The sequence below is a fragment of the Hypanus sabinus genome, chromosome 2, assembly GCF_030144855.1.
Source record: "Hypanus sabinus isolate sHypSab1 chromosome 2, sHypSab1.hap1, whole genome shotgun sequence".
In the NCBI taxonomy this organism is placed as follows: Eukaryota; Metazoa; Chordata; class Chondrichthyes; order Myliobatiformes; family Dasyatidae; genus Hypanus; species Hypanus sabinus.
In genome coordinates this window covers 83,038,828-83,053,972 of record NC_082707.1, presented here as the reverse complement: position 1 = coordinate 83,053,972, position 15,145 = coordinate 83,038,828, and the positions used below count along the sequence as shown (strand labels likewise).

Here is a 15,145-nt window from a genome sequence, read left to right as displayed (position 1 = left end):
CAGAAGAAACTTCAGAAGTGTATCTAATAAAGCAAATAATATATTCTACTTATCCAAATACTATTAAAGCAAGCTGAGAAATAACTTTGATTAAGATGTTCTCCTTGGGTAATAATAAGATCCAGTTGTAAAATACAGGCTATCTTTTAAAGAGGAGTGGAATGCACATTATTTAATAAATCTGCAATAGTCCCAGCAAACATACCTAATTTTATAATAGTTCCTGTTTTTTGATAGGCCCAGGAAGCAGGAATCACAATCTCTTCTTCCTGATGATTATGAAAAATCCCAAGAAAACAAATTATGGGCAAACTAAACCTCTGACATTTGGCAATACCCACAAAATGCTGGAGGAACTCAGCAAGCCAAGCAGCATCTACAAAAAGAGTAGACAATTGACATTTTGGGTCGAAATGTCAACTGTTTACCTTTTTCCATAGATGATGCCTGGCCTACTGAGTTCCTCCAGCATTTTGTGTGTATTGCTTTGATTCACAGCACCTACAGATTTCCTCCTGTCTCTGACATTTGGCAATAGACTAACAACACTCTGACCCCTTTTGACACATGAAAGTACCCCTGCCCAAAGAGAAACCAAAAAAACACTTGATGCAGTAACTAAAACATCAACTTGAAATACATTAACAGTGTCACAAAGCAACAATTTTGGCCAAGCCCATACTTCCAAGTTACGCATGGCAAGAAATCCACCTGTGAAATATCTAATATTATTCCATTACAAATACAAATACTTTATTGTCACCAAACAATTGATACTAGAGTGTACAATCATCACAATAATATTTGTTTCCGCACTTCGCACTCCCTGAAGTAGAAATCGAAGTAAATATAATAAAAATTTGAACTATAAATCATAATTAAAAAATAGAAAAGGGAAAGTACGGTAGTGCAAGTCAGGTCCAGATATTTGGTCAGGATCTGTTCAGCAGTCTTATCACAGTTGGAAAGAAGCGGTTCCCAAATCTGGCCGTACATGCTCCTGAACCTTCTCCCGGAGGGAAGTGGGACAAAAAGTATGTTGGCTCGGTGGGACTTATCCTTGATTATCCTGGCAGCACTGCTCTGACAGCGTATGGTTTAAAGTGAGTCCAAGGATAGAAGATTGGTTTGTGTGATGTGCTGGGCTATGTTCACGATCTTCGGCAGCTTTTTCCGGTCTTGGACAGGACAACTTCCATACCGGGTTGTGACGCACTCCAGAAGAATGTTTTCTACGATGCACCTATAAAAATTAGTGAGGGTTTTAGGGGACAAGCCAAATTTCTTCAGCTTTCTCAGGAAGTAAAGGTGCAAGTGGGCCTTCTTGGCAGCGGACACTGCTTGGTTAGACCAAGTCAGGTCATTTGTGATATTCACCCCGAGGAATTTAAAGCTTTTGACCTGTTCCACCAGCACATCAATGATGTAGATGGGGTCATGTGGTCCTCTACTCCTTCTGAAGTCAACAACCAATTCCTTAGTCTTGCTGACATTGAGGGATAGGTTATTGTCTTCGCACCATGTCACTACGTTCTTAATTTCCTCTCTGTACTCAGACTCATCATTACCCAAGATGCGGCCTACAATTGTGGTGTCATCAGCAAACTTATATATTGAGTTTGATGGAAACTTGGCTACACAATCATGGGTGTACAGTGAGTACAGCAGTGAGTACAGCAAGTACACAGCCTTGTGGGGCACCGGTGCTCAGAGTGATTGTAGAGGAGAGCTTGTCCCCTATCTTTACAGCCTGGGTCCTGTCTGTGAGGAAGTTGAAGATCCAGCTGCAGATCTGAGTGCTAAGACCCAGGTTCCGGAGCTTAGGAATCAGTTTATTTGGAATGATGGTATTAAAGGCAGTCGATGAAAAGGAGCCTTACTTATGCGTCTTTATTCTCCAGGTGTTCTAAGGAGGAATGTAGTGCCAGAGAGATGTCATCTGCCATTGACCTGTTGCACCTGTAGGCGAACTGCAAAGCGTCAAGGTTGACTGGTAGGTTATGGTTGGTGTGTGCCATAACCAATCACTCGAAGCACTTCATAGTAACTTATGTCAGAGCCACAGGTCGATAGTCATTCAGGCATGCCACCTTGCTTTTCTTCAGCACCGGGATTATCGTTGCCTTCTTAAAACACGAGGGGATCTTAGACTGAAGCAGGGAGCAGTTGAAGATGTCAGCAAACACTCCAGCTAGCTCGCTTGCACAGGCCCGGAGAACCCGTCCCTGGATGCCACCTGGGCCAGTCGCCTTCCTTGGATTTATCTTCAGGAAGGCTATTCTAACGTCTTCTTCGGTGACGATGAATCCTGATTGCACCAAGTCTGGTTCATCCAGAGGGGGCGGGACGCTCTTCTTGTTCAAATCTTGCGCAGAATATGCAAGTTCATCAGGAAGGGAAGCGCTACAGTTATTGATATTCCCAGCCTTTTCTTTGTGCCCAGTGATCTCATTTAGACCTTGCTATAGTCTACTGGCATCCCTCTGGTTAGCCTGGGCTTCCAACGTGGCTCAATATTGCCTCTTGGCTTTCCAGAGTTCACACCTGGATTCCATGTAGCGACTGGTATCTCCGGACCTAAAAGCCACAGCTCTAGCCTTGAAAAGGGACTGGACCTCATAATTCATCCAAGGCTTCCGGTTAGGGAATACCTGGATCGTCTTGCAAGACACACAGTCCTCTATGCATTTCCAGATAAAGTCCATGACAGCTGAGGCATACTCATCGAGGTTAGCTGCCGAGTCCTCGAATACTAACCAGTCCGCCGATTCAAAGCAGTCACGGAGGATCTCATCCGTTTCCTCTGTCCAACATGACACCACTTTTGACACCGTGATGTCCCACTTCGGTTTTTGTTTGTAAGCCGGGAGGAGGAGTACGGCCTGAAGGTCCGATTTTCTGAAGTGAGATCGGTGGACGGAACGGTAGGCATCCTTGACTGCTGTGTAGCAGTGGTCAAGTATATTCGGGCCTCTAGTGGAGCAGCAGACAAGTTGGTATAACTTTGGCAGCGCTTTTCTGAGGTTGGCCTGGTTAAAGCCCCCGGCTGAAATGAGCAAAGCCTCTGGATACCTGGTCTCAACTTCACTGATGTTGGCATACAGTGTATTCACAGCACACTCCACGTCCACCTGGGGGGGGGGGGGGGGGGGGGAATGTAGACCGCTGTCAGTATTACCAAGGTCAATTCCCGTGGCAGGTAATAAGCACGACACTTCACCAACAGGTGTTCCAGGTCCGGACTGCAGGAGCTTGTCAGTGCCACTGTGTCCGAGTACCACGCAGTGTTGATCAGTAGGCAGACACCACCTCCCTTCGTCTTGCCCGAAGACGCCGTGCAGTCCATCCAATAGATCAAAAATCCCTCTGGTCGGATGGCACAGTCGGGGGTGGCAGGGGAGAGCCAGGTCTCTGTGAACAGAATACACAGCAGTTCTGCATCTCCCTGCAGTAGGTGAGTCTCCCTTTAAGGTCATCCACCTTGTTCTCTATGGCTTGCACATTAGCTAGTAGGATGGTGGGCAGATGGATCCTAAAGCCCCTCCGCTTCAATCTGATCAGCAACCCAGCTCTTTTCCCACACTTCCTCAGTAATTTGTGCATCTTTCCAGATTTCCATCGATGCAGTGTGTTGTTGGCAGCTCCTTGAGGTTGGTGGACGCGTCCCGTGGGGATCAATCAGCAGGTCGTGTCGACGGGAGCTCCAGGTCGGGCTGAGTGACGGAGGAGGCTCTGCTGCCACTTCCAATTGTCAGGGGCCCGGGCTGTCGATCAGGTCGGGCCCCAAAGCCAACACTTAATCCCGGAGGGCCGGGCTGCCAGCTGAAACAAGTCCATGAACTGTGTCATTAATCAGTGTGAATGTCAATCATTCCTCTCAATTCAAATTTCATCAATAAGTCCAAAAATCAATCTTAACATACACAAAGTTGCCACTTTATTAGGTACCTACTGTAACTAATAAAGTGGCATTGAATGTATATTTGTGGTCTTCTGCTGCAGTAGTCCATCTATTTCAAGGTTCGACGTGTTGTGCATTCAGAGATAGCTCTTCTGCACACTGCTGTTGTAATGTATGGTTTTTTAAGTCCTGTTGTCATCCTGTTAGCATGAACCAGTCTGGCCATGCTCCTCTGACCTCTTCATTAACAAGGCACTGCAACTCATTGGATTTTTTTTTTTGTTTTTCGCATCATTCTCTATAAATTCTAGATAAGCAGTTTCCGACATGCTCTGCCTGGCACCAACAACCATTCCATGGTCAGAGTAACTCAAGTCACATTTCTTCCCCATTCTGATGTTTGCTCTGAAAAATAAATGAACCTCCTGACCCTGTCTGCATACTTTTATGCATTGAGTTGGTTCCATAGGACTAAATACTTGCAATAACGAGCAGGTGTAATAAAGTGGCCACTGAATGTATATCAGTTTTCAACAAGCATGATAAAAAAAGCAAAATTAAACCATTTGCTTTCTACTTACAAAGTTGTGGAAGTTTTTCCGAATCTGTCGGATAACTCCAGGAAATGTAGGTCTCAATAACTCCTGAACACTGGAAGGCCATGATCTGTATTTGCTGTCCACTTCCAAATTGTTAATCCACTATTTAAAAGAAAATTTGAACATCAACTATAAAACAATATTCATCAGCTAACATTTTATCTGATTAGTAACAAAAGTGATTATTATTGAGATTCCTTTAATTTCTTTGTTGATTTAACAAAATGCTGATAGTTATTAATACACAATTGACAGCAAAGCAACTTGTACCACAATGATTCTAATCACTGACATTAATTCTGCTCTAATACTCTACGTTAGTTCTGAAAGCTGGTATTTCCAGAGAATTAGAAAGAGGTTAAATGGAAAAATTTCTGGTTAATGGTCCTTCAAAGTTGTAGGATTCTCAATAAAATTGGTGGCATCCATTAGTCTCGCAAGACCATGGATCTGTGCCTGGAATGGTTTCCAAGGCGCAGGCCTGGGCAAGGTTGTATGGAAGACCAGCAGTTGCCCATGCAGCAAGTCTCCCCTCTCCACGACACTGATGTTGTCCAAGGGAAGGGCAAGGACCAATACAGGATTCTCAATAAGGCTCTTTAGCAAATATGCATTATTTAATGGTGATCTGTACTAGTTTACAGAATTTATTAAACAGAGAACCTATGACTGGAATCAGAGAGCTCTGACTGGAAATTAACAAGGGTGCAGGAAAATCAAACTTACGTAGATGGCTGGATTTCGAATATCCACACCATAGTCCGAGTCTGATGGATGCACGTTCAACTTCAGTAGTTCATGCAGCTCATTCCCCTGAATCCCTAGATCATGCAGGCCTTCCATAAGACGAGCCTCATTGCGCAACAGGTCCAGAACACTAACAGACGTGCAGAAACAAGATTATTCATTTTCACAGGAAATATCTGATTACTTGCTTCACTTTACAAAGAGGAATTGTATATATTTGCATACACCGAAATCAACTAACTCTCCATACCTGAAGACATCTTGCACATCAAGATCAATAGTAAGACCATTGATGAAAAGTGCAGAGTCACCGTGATGCAGGCCCAGAGTTTCTTTGAAAAACTGAAAGATAAAGCATTGCAACTAAAAACTTTAGAGACAGAAGATACTGCAGATGCTGTAATCTGGATCAGAAAAATAAACTGCTGGTGGAACTCAGTGGAGAAAGAGGGTGGTCAACATTATGGGTCAAGATCGGACGCAAGATACAAAGATGACACAATATAATAGTGAAGCGTCTAATTTCAGGGTTATACTCACTCCATGAATGTGAAAATACAACTGAAAGATTTTCAATAATCAGCTCACTTAAATATCTTAAACCAGATGGTCTGCAATAAAGGTCAACATACAAGAAATTTCCGACAAATACAGCATCAAACATTCTAGAATATCTACCGACTAAGCTTGAATATTTCCTGAAACTCTAAAGCCAAGAAGTTCTTAAGTATCTGAACACTGAGTTAAAGCTGGACCTCAAGGAACCAATATTTGCACTGAACATGAAACAAAGCATCGTGCACACATTTCAAGTAGTGAAGTGAAAGTGGCATCTGAACAAAGGTGTCAGCAAACAGTAATCACAAGGAAAAAGACACGATCAATCCATTCAGAGGTTACTTTTATTGCCAGTGTGCCTGGAAGCAACTCACCAAGTAGGGAAGGTCCTAATGGTAAAACAACAACAGGGATCTTCCTACTTGGTTTGCTCCTACAGTATTGTTGCTGTTTAGTCATTAAGTCAAGTTCAACCCTTCATGACCTCATGGACCATAGGGTCCATAGGATTTTCATGGCAAGATACGGATTGTCAGGCCTTTCTTCTGCACAGATACTGCTGTTGCCCAGGTTGAAAACCAGCTGGGTTTGAAACCAGGACCATTTGCCTTGAAGTCCAGTGCTGATACCACTACACTACTAGCCTACAGCATAATCGTATATAAAATGATGCTGTGGGATATTGACTGATGTTTCTTCAATATGCCCCAATACCCTCTATGTGCCAATAGAATGTGCTTTGGGAGAACAAAGACAACCCTGGACTCTGCCAGTACAGTGTGAAAAGATCATGCATAATTTCACACAGCCCAGCAAGATTTTCAATCTCCAATATCAATTGCTTTGACTTCGATAAAAAATTTTGAAATGTACGCTTACCCGTTGATTTTCTTCTACTTCTTTCCTCATATCAGAGTTCACAACAGTCCTGGTTATAGATCTGTACATTAATAAAGTGAGGAAACATCATGCTGTAGTTTAAAATGTTGTGACTTTCCAGAAACAAACCATCTATCAGTTTTGTCATAAGCATCAACTCCATTATTTTTCTTTGTTTTTAATCTTACTTATTCTTAATTTTGGTAAATCTTAAAAATGTGCATCATGTATAAAAACTGGGACGGTGGAGTGGGTGGTGCGACGTGGTCGTGTTGCGGTTAGAACAATACTTTACAGTGGCAGTGACCTGGGTTCCATTCACGCCACCGTCTGTGAGGAAATTCTCCCTGTGACTGTGTGGGTTTACTCTGGGTGCTCCAGTTCCCTCCCAGATTTCAAAGACTTACAGACTAGGGTTAATAAGTTCTGGGCATGGCGCTGTAACTCTGACGACAGTTGCGGGCTGTCGGTTGCTCATCCTCTAACTGTGTCAGTTGTTGACACAAATGAGGCACTTTACTTTGATGTTTCGATGTACATGTGATAAATAAAGGTGATCTTTAATTTTTCAAAACACTTAATGGCTTTCTCAAAATCTAAAGTTAAGAATATCATCAACTGAGCAATGGAAGAATTCTTATACAGAAACAAATTCAATTTTGGTTCAATGATCCTTCTGTTAAATGTATGCTCTGAATAAGGGAATTTAAGAATAAATAAACATTCTGAAAATTATTGCCCAGATTCTGAACTGTGAGTCAAACAACATGGCAGGATGTCATCAGTTGGTCATGAAATCTGTACAGGTCCCTTGACAGGGATTTGAAACCTTAGAGACTGTAGCAATGACAGCCTGAGACCTCCCAAATCAAGTTCACAAATACCAGACAGACTTAACAAACCAGTACCAGTTGAAAACTTCAACACCATCAAACCCGATGTGGAAAGTAAAGTACAAGAATAAAAGGGTGAGAAATTACCACTGACAGAAAAGAAAGACAAAAAAATATACTTTTTAAAATAGATCTGTAACTAGTATTTAAATTCATAAGGAGTGAGGCGCCATGTTTTATTTAATTTTCAGTGCCAGAGATGCTGCTTGGCAGTTAATCTTCTTTGCATAAGTGAATAATCACATCCATTGCAATGAGTAAACCCTAATTTCTGTTCTAAATTCAGATTTAGAACTTCCTACTCTATTCAATTGACTGGTCAGCCGTATAGCAGAATGGCTTTCTACAATACCTCTTAAGTAGACAGCAAAATTTAGATATCCCTGTGTAACTATTAAGTATGATTACACTTACTGTAAGTGTGTAAACGATGGTATGTATCACTCGTCTCATCTTCACTTGCCACAAGTGAGGTACCAAAAGATTTAGATAGCAAACGTTTCTCCTTCATTTAAGAGCAGCAGTGATAAGGCAGGTAACTATAGGCTGACGATTTCCTTATACAGTGGTAGCAAAATTATTGGAGAAAAGTCTAAAGGATGGGTACATTCAGAATAGCAGGGGCTGATCCAAACTATTCAGCATGGCTTTGTATGGGGGAAATCCTGTCTCACTAATTTAAGGAAGTTTTCAGGAAGTAACTATGACTGATAAAGGCATCATTATCCACATGAACTTTAATAAGGTATTCGACGCAGTCCTGCAAGATTGTGTGTTCCAGAAAGTTAAGACACCTAGAACCCAGAAGTGGCTTGGCAATCGAAAGTGGAAGGATGCTTTCTTGTGATCACTGGTGTAACACACAGATCAACGCAGTAACCATAAATTAACAATTTGTGTGTGAATATACGCAATATAATTAGTCAGCCTGCAGATGAAACTGAAGTTGGTGGTGTTGTGAATAGCAGAAGTTGTATATTAAATAGATGGAAAGCTGGGCAAAGTATCGGCAGATTTAATTTAAACCCAAGAAATGTAAGGAGATGCATTTTGGGAAGTCACATCCAGTGAATCCTAGAATGCAAAGGAATATTGATGAATAGAGGGACTTTGGAGTTTAAGTCTGTAGTTCTCTGAAAGAGGTAACACAGGTAGTTAGAATGGTGAAGAAGGCATATTGCCTTTATAGATGAGGGCAGAGGAAACGAATGTTGGGAGGTTATTTTGGTTCAGTCACAGTTGGAATATTGTCTGCTTTTCTGGGTGCCACACCTAAAGGAGGAAGTGACTGAGCTACAGAAAGTTGCCTAGATTGGAGGACTTCAGTTATGGTGAAAGACTGGATAGACTGGGTTTGTTTTCCCTGAAGCGAAGGAGGCGGAGGGATGACAAATATAAGAGGTATAGTTAGGATAGATATACAGAATTTTCTTCCATAACAAGAGCATCAATAACAATGGAGCATAGGTTTCAGGTGGGAAGGAGTTTTCAAGGAGATCTGGGGGAGGGGAATTTTGTTTTTACACAGAAAGTGATTGATATCTGGAAAGTAAAGCCAGAGAGGTGATGGAATCAAATTTAATCACTACATTTAAATATATTTTGTCTTGAAGAAGCACAGCATAAAAGAATATGTACTTAATGGGGGTAAATGTGATGAGTGTAGATGAACAAAAAGGTCAGCATAGATATGATGGGCCAAAGGGCCAGTCTCTGTAGCTATACAATTCTGTCATTCAGTGATATTTTCACAATACATTCAAACTCCAATACTTTCATCGGTAATTGAATTAATGCTTTATATCAATATCTCTTACAACAATAAACAAATTAAAACTTGATACCTGGCCTTAGTTGGAAAATTTTGGCTCAGATCACGCATAACCATCAATGCATCGTCTGTTGGTGCAGACAGGATTCGAGCAGCAGTTTGAAAGCTTAGGTCTGTTCAGAAAATACAAATGTATGCTTCAAAACAAGCCATTACAGTCGATAACAGAATAAGAGGTATTTATGGTTATTAAAGGATTACAAACACTTTTTCAAACTGAAGAATGGCAGTCACTTTAATAAACAAGAATGAACACTAAAAAATATAAATATTATTCTTCCCATCAAGATTTAGAAGGGATTGTCAAATACAAACACAATAATTATTTGAAACAGAAAAGATTTTGCAAATGCTGGAAATTCCACACATAAAATACTGGAAGAACTCAGCAGGTAAACCAGCATCTATGGAAATGAATAAACAATTAACATTTCTGGCTGAGACCCTTCATCAGGATCAGAAAGTAAAGTGGAAGAAGCCAGAATAAGATGGTGGGTGGAGGGCAAGGAGTACAAGCTAGAAGTGACAGGTGAGGCTAAGTGGATGGGGGAGGGGGTATGAAGTAATAAGTTATAAGGTGATAAGTGGAAAAGGAAAGGACTAAAGAAGGAGGAATCTGATAGGAGAGGAGATTGGACCATGGGAGAAAGGGAAGGAGGAGGGACATCGAGGGAGGTGATAGTTGAGGAAGGAGAAAAGAGGGAGACCAGAGTGGAGAATTGAAGAAGAGGGAAGAGAGAGGGGGAAAAATTACCTGAAGATGGAGAAATGGATATTCATGCCATCAGGCTGGTGACTACCCAAACAGAATATGAGGTGCTGTTCCTCCAACCTGAGAGTGGCTTCATTGTGGCCATAAATGAGGCCATGGACCAACTTATTGGAATCCAAATTACTGATAGGAGAAATTACTTTAGTCAGAGGGTGGTAAATCTGTGGAATTTGTTGCCACAAGCACCTGTAGAGGCCAAGTTATTGGGTACCTTTAAGGCAGAGATAGATAGGTTCTTGATTAGCCAGGGTATCAAAGGGTATGGGGAGAAAGCAGGGGAGTGGAAATGACTTGAAGAATTGGATGAGCCCATGATTGAATGGCAGAGCAGACTCAATGGGCCAAGTGGCCTACTTCTGCTCCTATATCTTATGGTCTTATGGAATAGGGATAGGAATCAAAATGTTTGGCCACTGAGATATCCTACTTTTTGCAAAATGCAAATAGAAAGCAGTTTTAAGTAGAAAGGGCATTCTTTATAGAACAGCTTTGCAAATAGGCTCTATATTTTGAAGATGCTCTGTCTGTAAAGAGTCACTATTCCTGCTTTATTATTGTTCAAGAGTAGAGTATAAAGTTATTTAATTTTGGTTGTTGCAAACAGACAAGCTGACTCTTAAATTGCTCAGTTCAAGGTAGCTTGCAGAACAGATGGATAATATCATTTAGCATAATTCAATAATTAATGCATTTATAGTTGGAAGAGTATTATGTACTCAGAAGTCAGCTTTACAGCATTAATGGCAGCTAGCTAAGATCCATATCTTTGAAAATGCTTTCAAACCATTTGTGTTTAAAGGATGACTGAGGAAATATCACATGCTTGTGAAGTCGTCCATGTGGCTGGAAAGGGTATAAATGTAGAGAGGGGTTCAGGCTAATTAAGAATGGAAGAAGAAACATGGAAGAACTAGAATCCATTCCTCCAGATTTGATTACTGTGACAGACAACTTGTTTTCTGCATCTTTGGTATGTCTTATTTGTTTATAAGATGCATACCTGTACTTTGGAAATGCTTAATCCTTTACGTTTGAGAAATATTTTGAGCTTTGGAAATGCTCTGAGTTTTAGAAATGGTTTGCAATTTAAAACTGTTTAAGGTAGAAATCCTCTGAGTTTTAAATGTGCTTTAACAGGGTTTTGTGGATTTAAATGTGTATCACTGTTAGTAAATGAACTCTGTTTTAAACTACTTTGTTAGCTGGAAATACCTTGGCCTTGGCAGGGAGAGAGGACCGATGACTTGAATAATGAGTATTAGCAGTTAAACACATCATGGAGAATAAACAGGGAAGTAAACTAGTCTTTGAAGATTTGGTAGTTACGGTATAATCTCGCTTTTGTGAGAGTATCCATGGCTATTTATATCCCATAGAGCTTAAAGTTGTCTTTTGAGTTTCGAACTTTGCAGTCAGCAATCCCAATACCATCACAGGTGCAGCACCTCTTCTGCTTGCAGAAGTACCAGCCAGCAGACTAATGGAGAGGGACAAATGTACAAGGGAATTACGGAGGGCACAATACCTGCAGAAAGCAGACAGTGAGGGATGGTAAAGATGTGGAAGAAGACAATTATTTTGGTGACCATTTAAAAAAAAATGCAATTTTTCAGTTCAAAATTCAGCACTGACATTTTCTCCTTTTCTGGCTCTAAAGCAAATGAGATCAGACTAAACTGTAATACCAATTTAGAGAATAATAATAAATATTATCAGACCAACTGACTAAGCTGCCTGGCTAGTTATGCTTTTATCCAATACTGATCCAGAACCAGAGGGACGAACAGAAGATAATGAAATTAAAGCAAAGTTCATTACCAAGAAGGTACGGCCTTCTTTTTGATCAATGACAGTACTACAAACAGCATTAAGGGCACAGTTGTTCTGTGTTTTTTTTAAATAATGCAAGGACTGCCAACTTAATGACAGCTCCAGACTTGGCAATTATCCATTTTCATCATACCTTGGAGTTGCCAGACTTTAAGAGGAGCCATCTCATTTGTGCTTTCAATCAAGTGCTTTCTCAGTTCCTTAAGCTGTTCTTTGATCTCGGGGTAAAGCTGTCTGTCAACAAAAAACATATTTGCAATTACTGCAAAAAATTGCCTATGACCTATTGATATCCTATGCAAAGTTATTCTACCCCAAGCAGCCTACAACAAAGAAAATTATGCTGGAAACTCATTTCTTTTATCTGATCTCCATACAATTATGATTTAATAACTTACAACATTTAGTTATCATTTTACTATAAAATAAATAGCAAAACTCCAAAGTACGGGATGAGTACAATCAGAGAAGTATAAGAAAAACTGCAGATCCTCAAATATTAAAATAAAAAAGAGGAAATAATTGAAATACCTTTGTCTTCATTCCAGTTCTATCAAAGGATATTGGACCTGAAATGTTAATTCACTTTCTCTTCCCACAGAATTAGTCTAGCCTAGGCCGGCTGGTGGCACAATGGCATCAGCGCTGGACTCCAGAGCGAAGGCTCCCGAGTTCAAATCCAAGTCGGGCCACCCCCTAGCACGCTTTCTATTCTTGCCGGGTTAAGCATCAACCAGCAACTCAGCCTCATAAAAAAACACAAGGGTCGAGAAAGGTATGTTCATATCATGACCCGGTTAATCCAAAAGGAGACCAATCCTGACACCACGCGCCAGACAAGAATGGCTTACTGTCTGGTGCGACACGCGAAAAAACATCTTAAAAAGAAGTGCAGCCTGTTCAGTATTCCCTGTATTTTCTGTATTTTTTAATATAGTTAATTCAAAGGAATTCACGAGGAAGTTTCAAAAATATAATTGCCGATCTCCATGTGAAACCTTCTATATGTGGAACCTGATTCACTCAATTCTATAAATGGTATTCCGAAGGATCAAGCAGGATTGAATCATAGGGTATTAATTATCTCTGCTTTATACTTCCAGAATGATTATAACCAGATATCGATTCAATCCCATTTGAAAAGCAAATCAACAGCTGTCTTTAATTTATACCTTGGGGAAATATTTTGTAATCTCTTTTTCACTTGACTGGTACATATATTGTATTTACCTACTTACATCTTAACCTTTAGAATGCAAATAATTCCCTTACACACCATTTCCTTCAATCTTGAAGTAAGGTGAATTATATCACACAAGAGCTTTAAAATTTAAATTGTTCCAATATATGTTTGTATATATTTTGCAAGTTGCTTATCTTAGAGAGTCATCTCTTAGCAGCCAGATTTCCTGTGAAAAATCTTACTTCAGCTTGCCGAAAAGAAACCCTTGCACTTCATCAACAGGATCATTTTCATTTATCACTGTGGTGTTCAGTTCAAAACCTGTAAAGTGAAAATAGAAATAAATCATTCAGAATCAGAGTAATTAAATGATAAGCTGTAGACAAAAATGAAGAGCTAAACTTTCCACAAGGGAAGAAAAGGTTTGTGTGTATCACACAAAGTAAATTAATCCAAAACTTGAACAAGACATATATTGAGATGTTTGTTTCATCATTAGTCACTGGTGAAGTTCCTGACGACTGAAAGCTGGCTAATGTCATTTTGTTATTTAAAGAGGATATCAAGGACAAGCCACAAAACCATATGCTGGTCAGCTTGACATCTGTAGTGTGAAAGTTACTGGAGTGAATTCTGAGAGACAGGATCTACTAGCATTTGGCTAGCAAGAGTCAGATTAAGAGGAGCTCCGTGCGTTAAAAGTCATGTTTCACACATCTTTTAGACGCATGTAGGGCAATGAATGTTGCCTAGCTAGACTGTAGAAAGGCTTTTGACAAGGTTTCGCATGTAGGCTAATCTCGTAGATTAGGTACCATGGAATCCAAGGAGGGTGGTTAGGTGGATTCAAAATGGCTAAGAGGGAGGAAACAGAGTGTGGTGGTTGAAATTTTACTTCTCAGTATGGAGACCAGTGAATAGTGGTGTGCCACAGGGGTCAGTGTTAGGGCCCTTATTATTATGTAAATGATTTGGATGTACAAGGCTTGGTGAGTTCAGAAGAGGACAGTCAGCCCAAAACACTGGCTGTTTACTCTTTTCCATTGATACCACCAGATCTGCTGAGTTCCCCCATCATTTTGCATGAGTAGGCTTGATCAGTAAGTTTGCAGATGACACCAAATTAGGTAGTGCTGGGCCGAGGAGTGGTAAATGGAATACAATTCAGATTGTGTGAGGTGATGCATTTTGGACATTTTGGAAAATCAAAAGAGCATACTATAACTGGTAGAGCATTCAGTTGTGTGGCAGAGGGCCCTACAAGTGCAAGAGCCTAGTTTATTGAAAGCGGCATTCACAGCTAGGCAGGGTGGTGAGAAAAGTGCATAACAAGCCAGTTTTCATCAATCAGAGTATTGAGTATAAGTGTTGGAATATCATGTGGCAATTGTAAAAGTCATTGCTGAGGCTGCGTTTGGAGTACTTGTTCACCTTATAGTAATGATGAGGTTAAGCTAGAAAGAATGCAGAGAAGATTTACAAGGATGCTACCAGGTCAAGGCCTGAGTTATAGGGAGAAGCTGGCCAGATAAGCCTTTATTCTTTGGAATGTAAGAGAATGAGAAGCAACCTTATGAAAATGTTTAGAATGAACTCCCAGAGGAAATGGTTGAGGCAGGTACTATAATATAATTTAAGAAGTACTTGGATAGGTACAGGAGGGTTGGGACTTGGAGGATATAGGCCAAACACAGGGAATTGGGACCATCTGGGTGGGCACAATGGACAACATGGACTAGTTGAGCGAAAGGGCCTGTATTCATGCTGTACTGCCCAAAGTGTAATTTACAATGTTAACAAGCCCTATCAATGCATGGGGCACTTGCAAAAATGCAAGGCTGGGAGAAAATGAATCTGAGTACTATATGGTGACATATACATATTTGATAATAAATTCATTTTGGACTTCGCACTACGAGAATCTGTTGCAATTTGTTTAAAGGAAACTACGA

General features: G+C 40.5%; 1 protein-coding gene across 2 annotated transcripts in view; it reads right to left on the bottom strand.

The window, feature by feature from the left end:
* Positions 1 to 15,145, bottom strand: part of uggt1 (UDP-glucose glycoprotein glucosyltransferase 1) — a 180,228-nt gene that overhangs the window by 146,668 nt on the left and 18,415 nt on the right. For both annotated transcript variants that reach the window (XM_059949051.1, XM_059949058.1), the window contains exons 8-14: positions 13,436 to 13,514; positions 12,144 to 12,244; positions 9,422 to 9,521; positions 6,685 to 6,745; positions 5,498 to 5,589; positions 5,227 to 5,377; positions 4,483 to 4,602 (exon numbers count right to left, since the gene is read on the bottom strand). In XM_059949051.1, the coding sequence (XP_059805034.1) occupies positions 4,483 to 4,602; positions 5,227 to 5,377; positions 5,498 to 5,589; positions 6,685 to 6,745; positions 9,422 to 9,521; positions 12,144 to 12,244; positions 13,436 to 13,514 (704 nt within the window). The remainder of the gene's footprint in view (positions 1 to 4,482; positions 4,603 to 5,226; positions 5,378 to 5,497; positions 5,590 to 6,684; positions 6,746 to 9,421; positions 9,522 to 12,143; positions 12,245 to 13,435; positions 13,515 to 15,145) is intronic.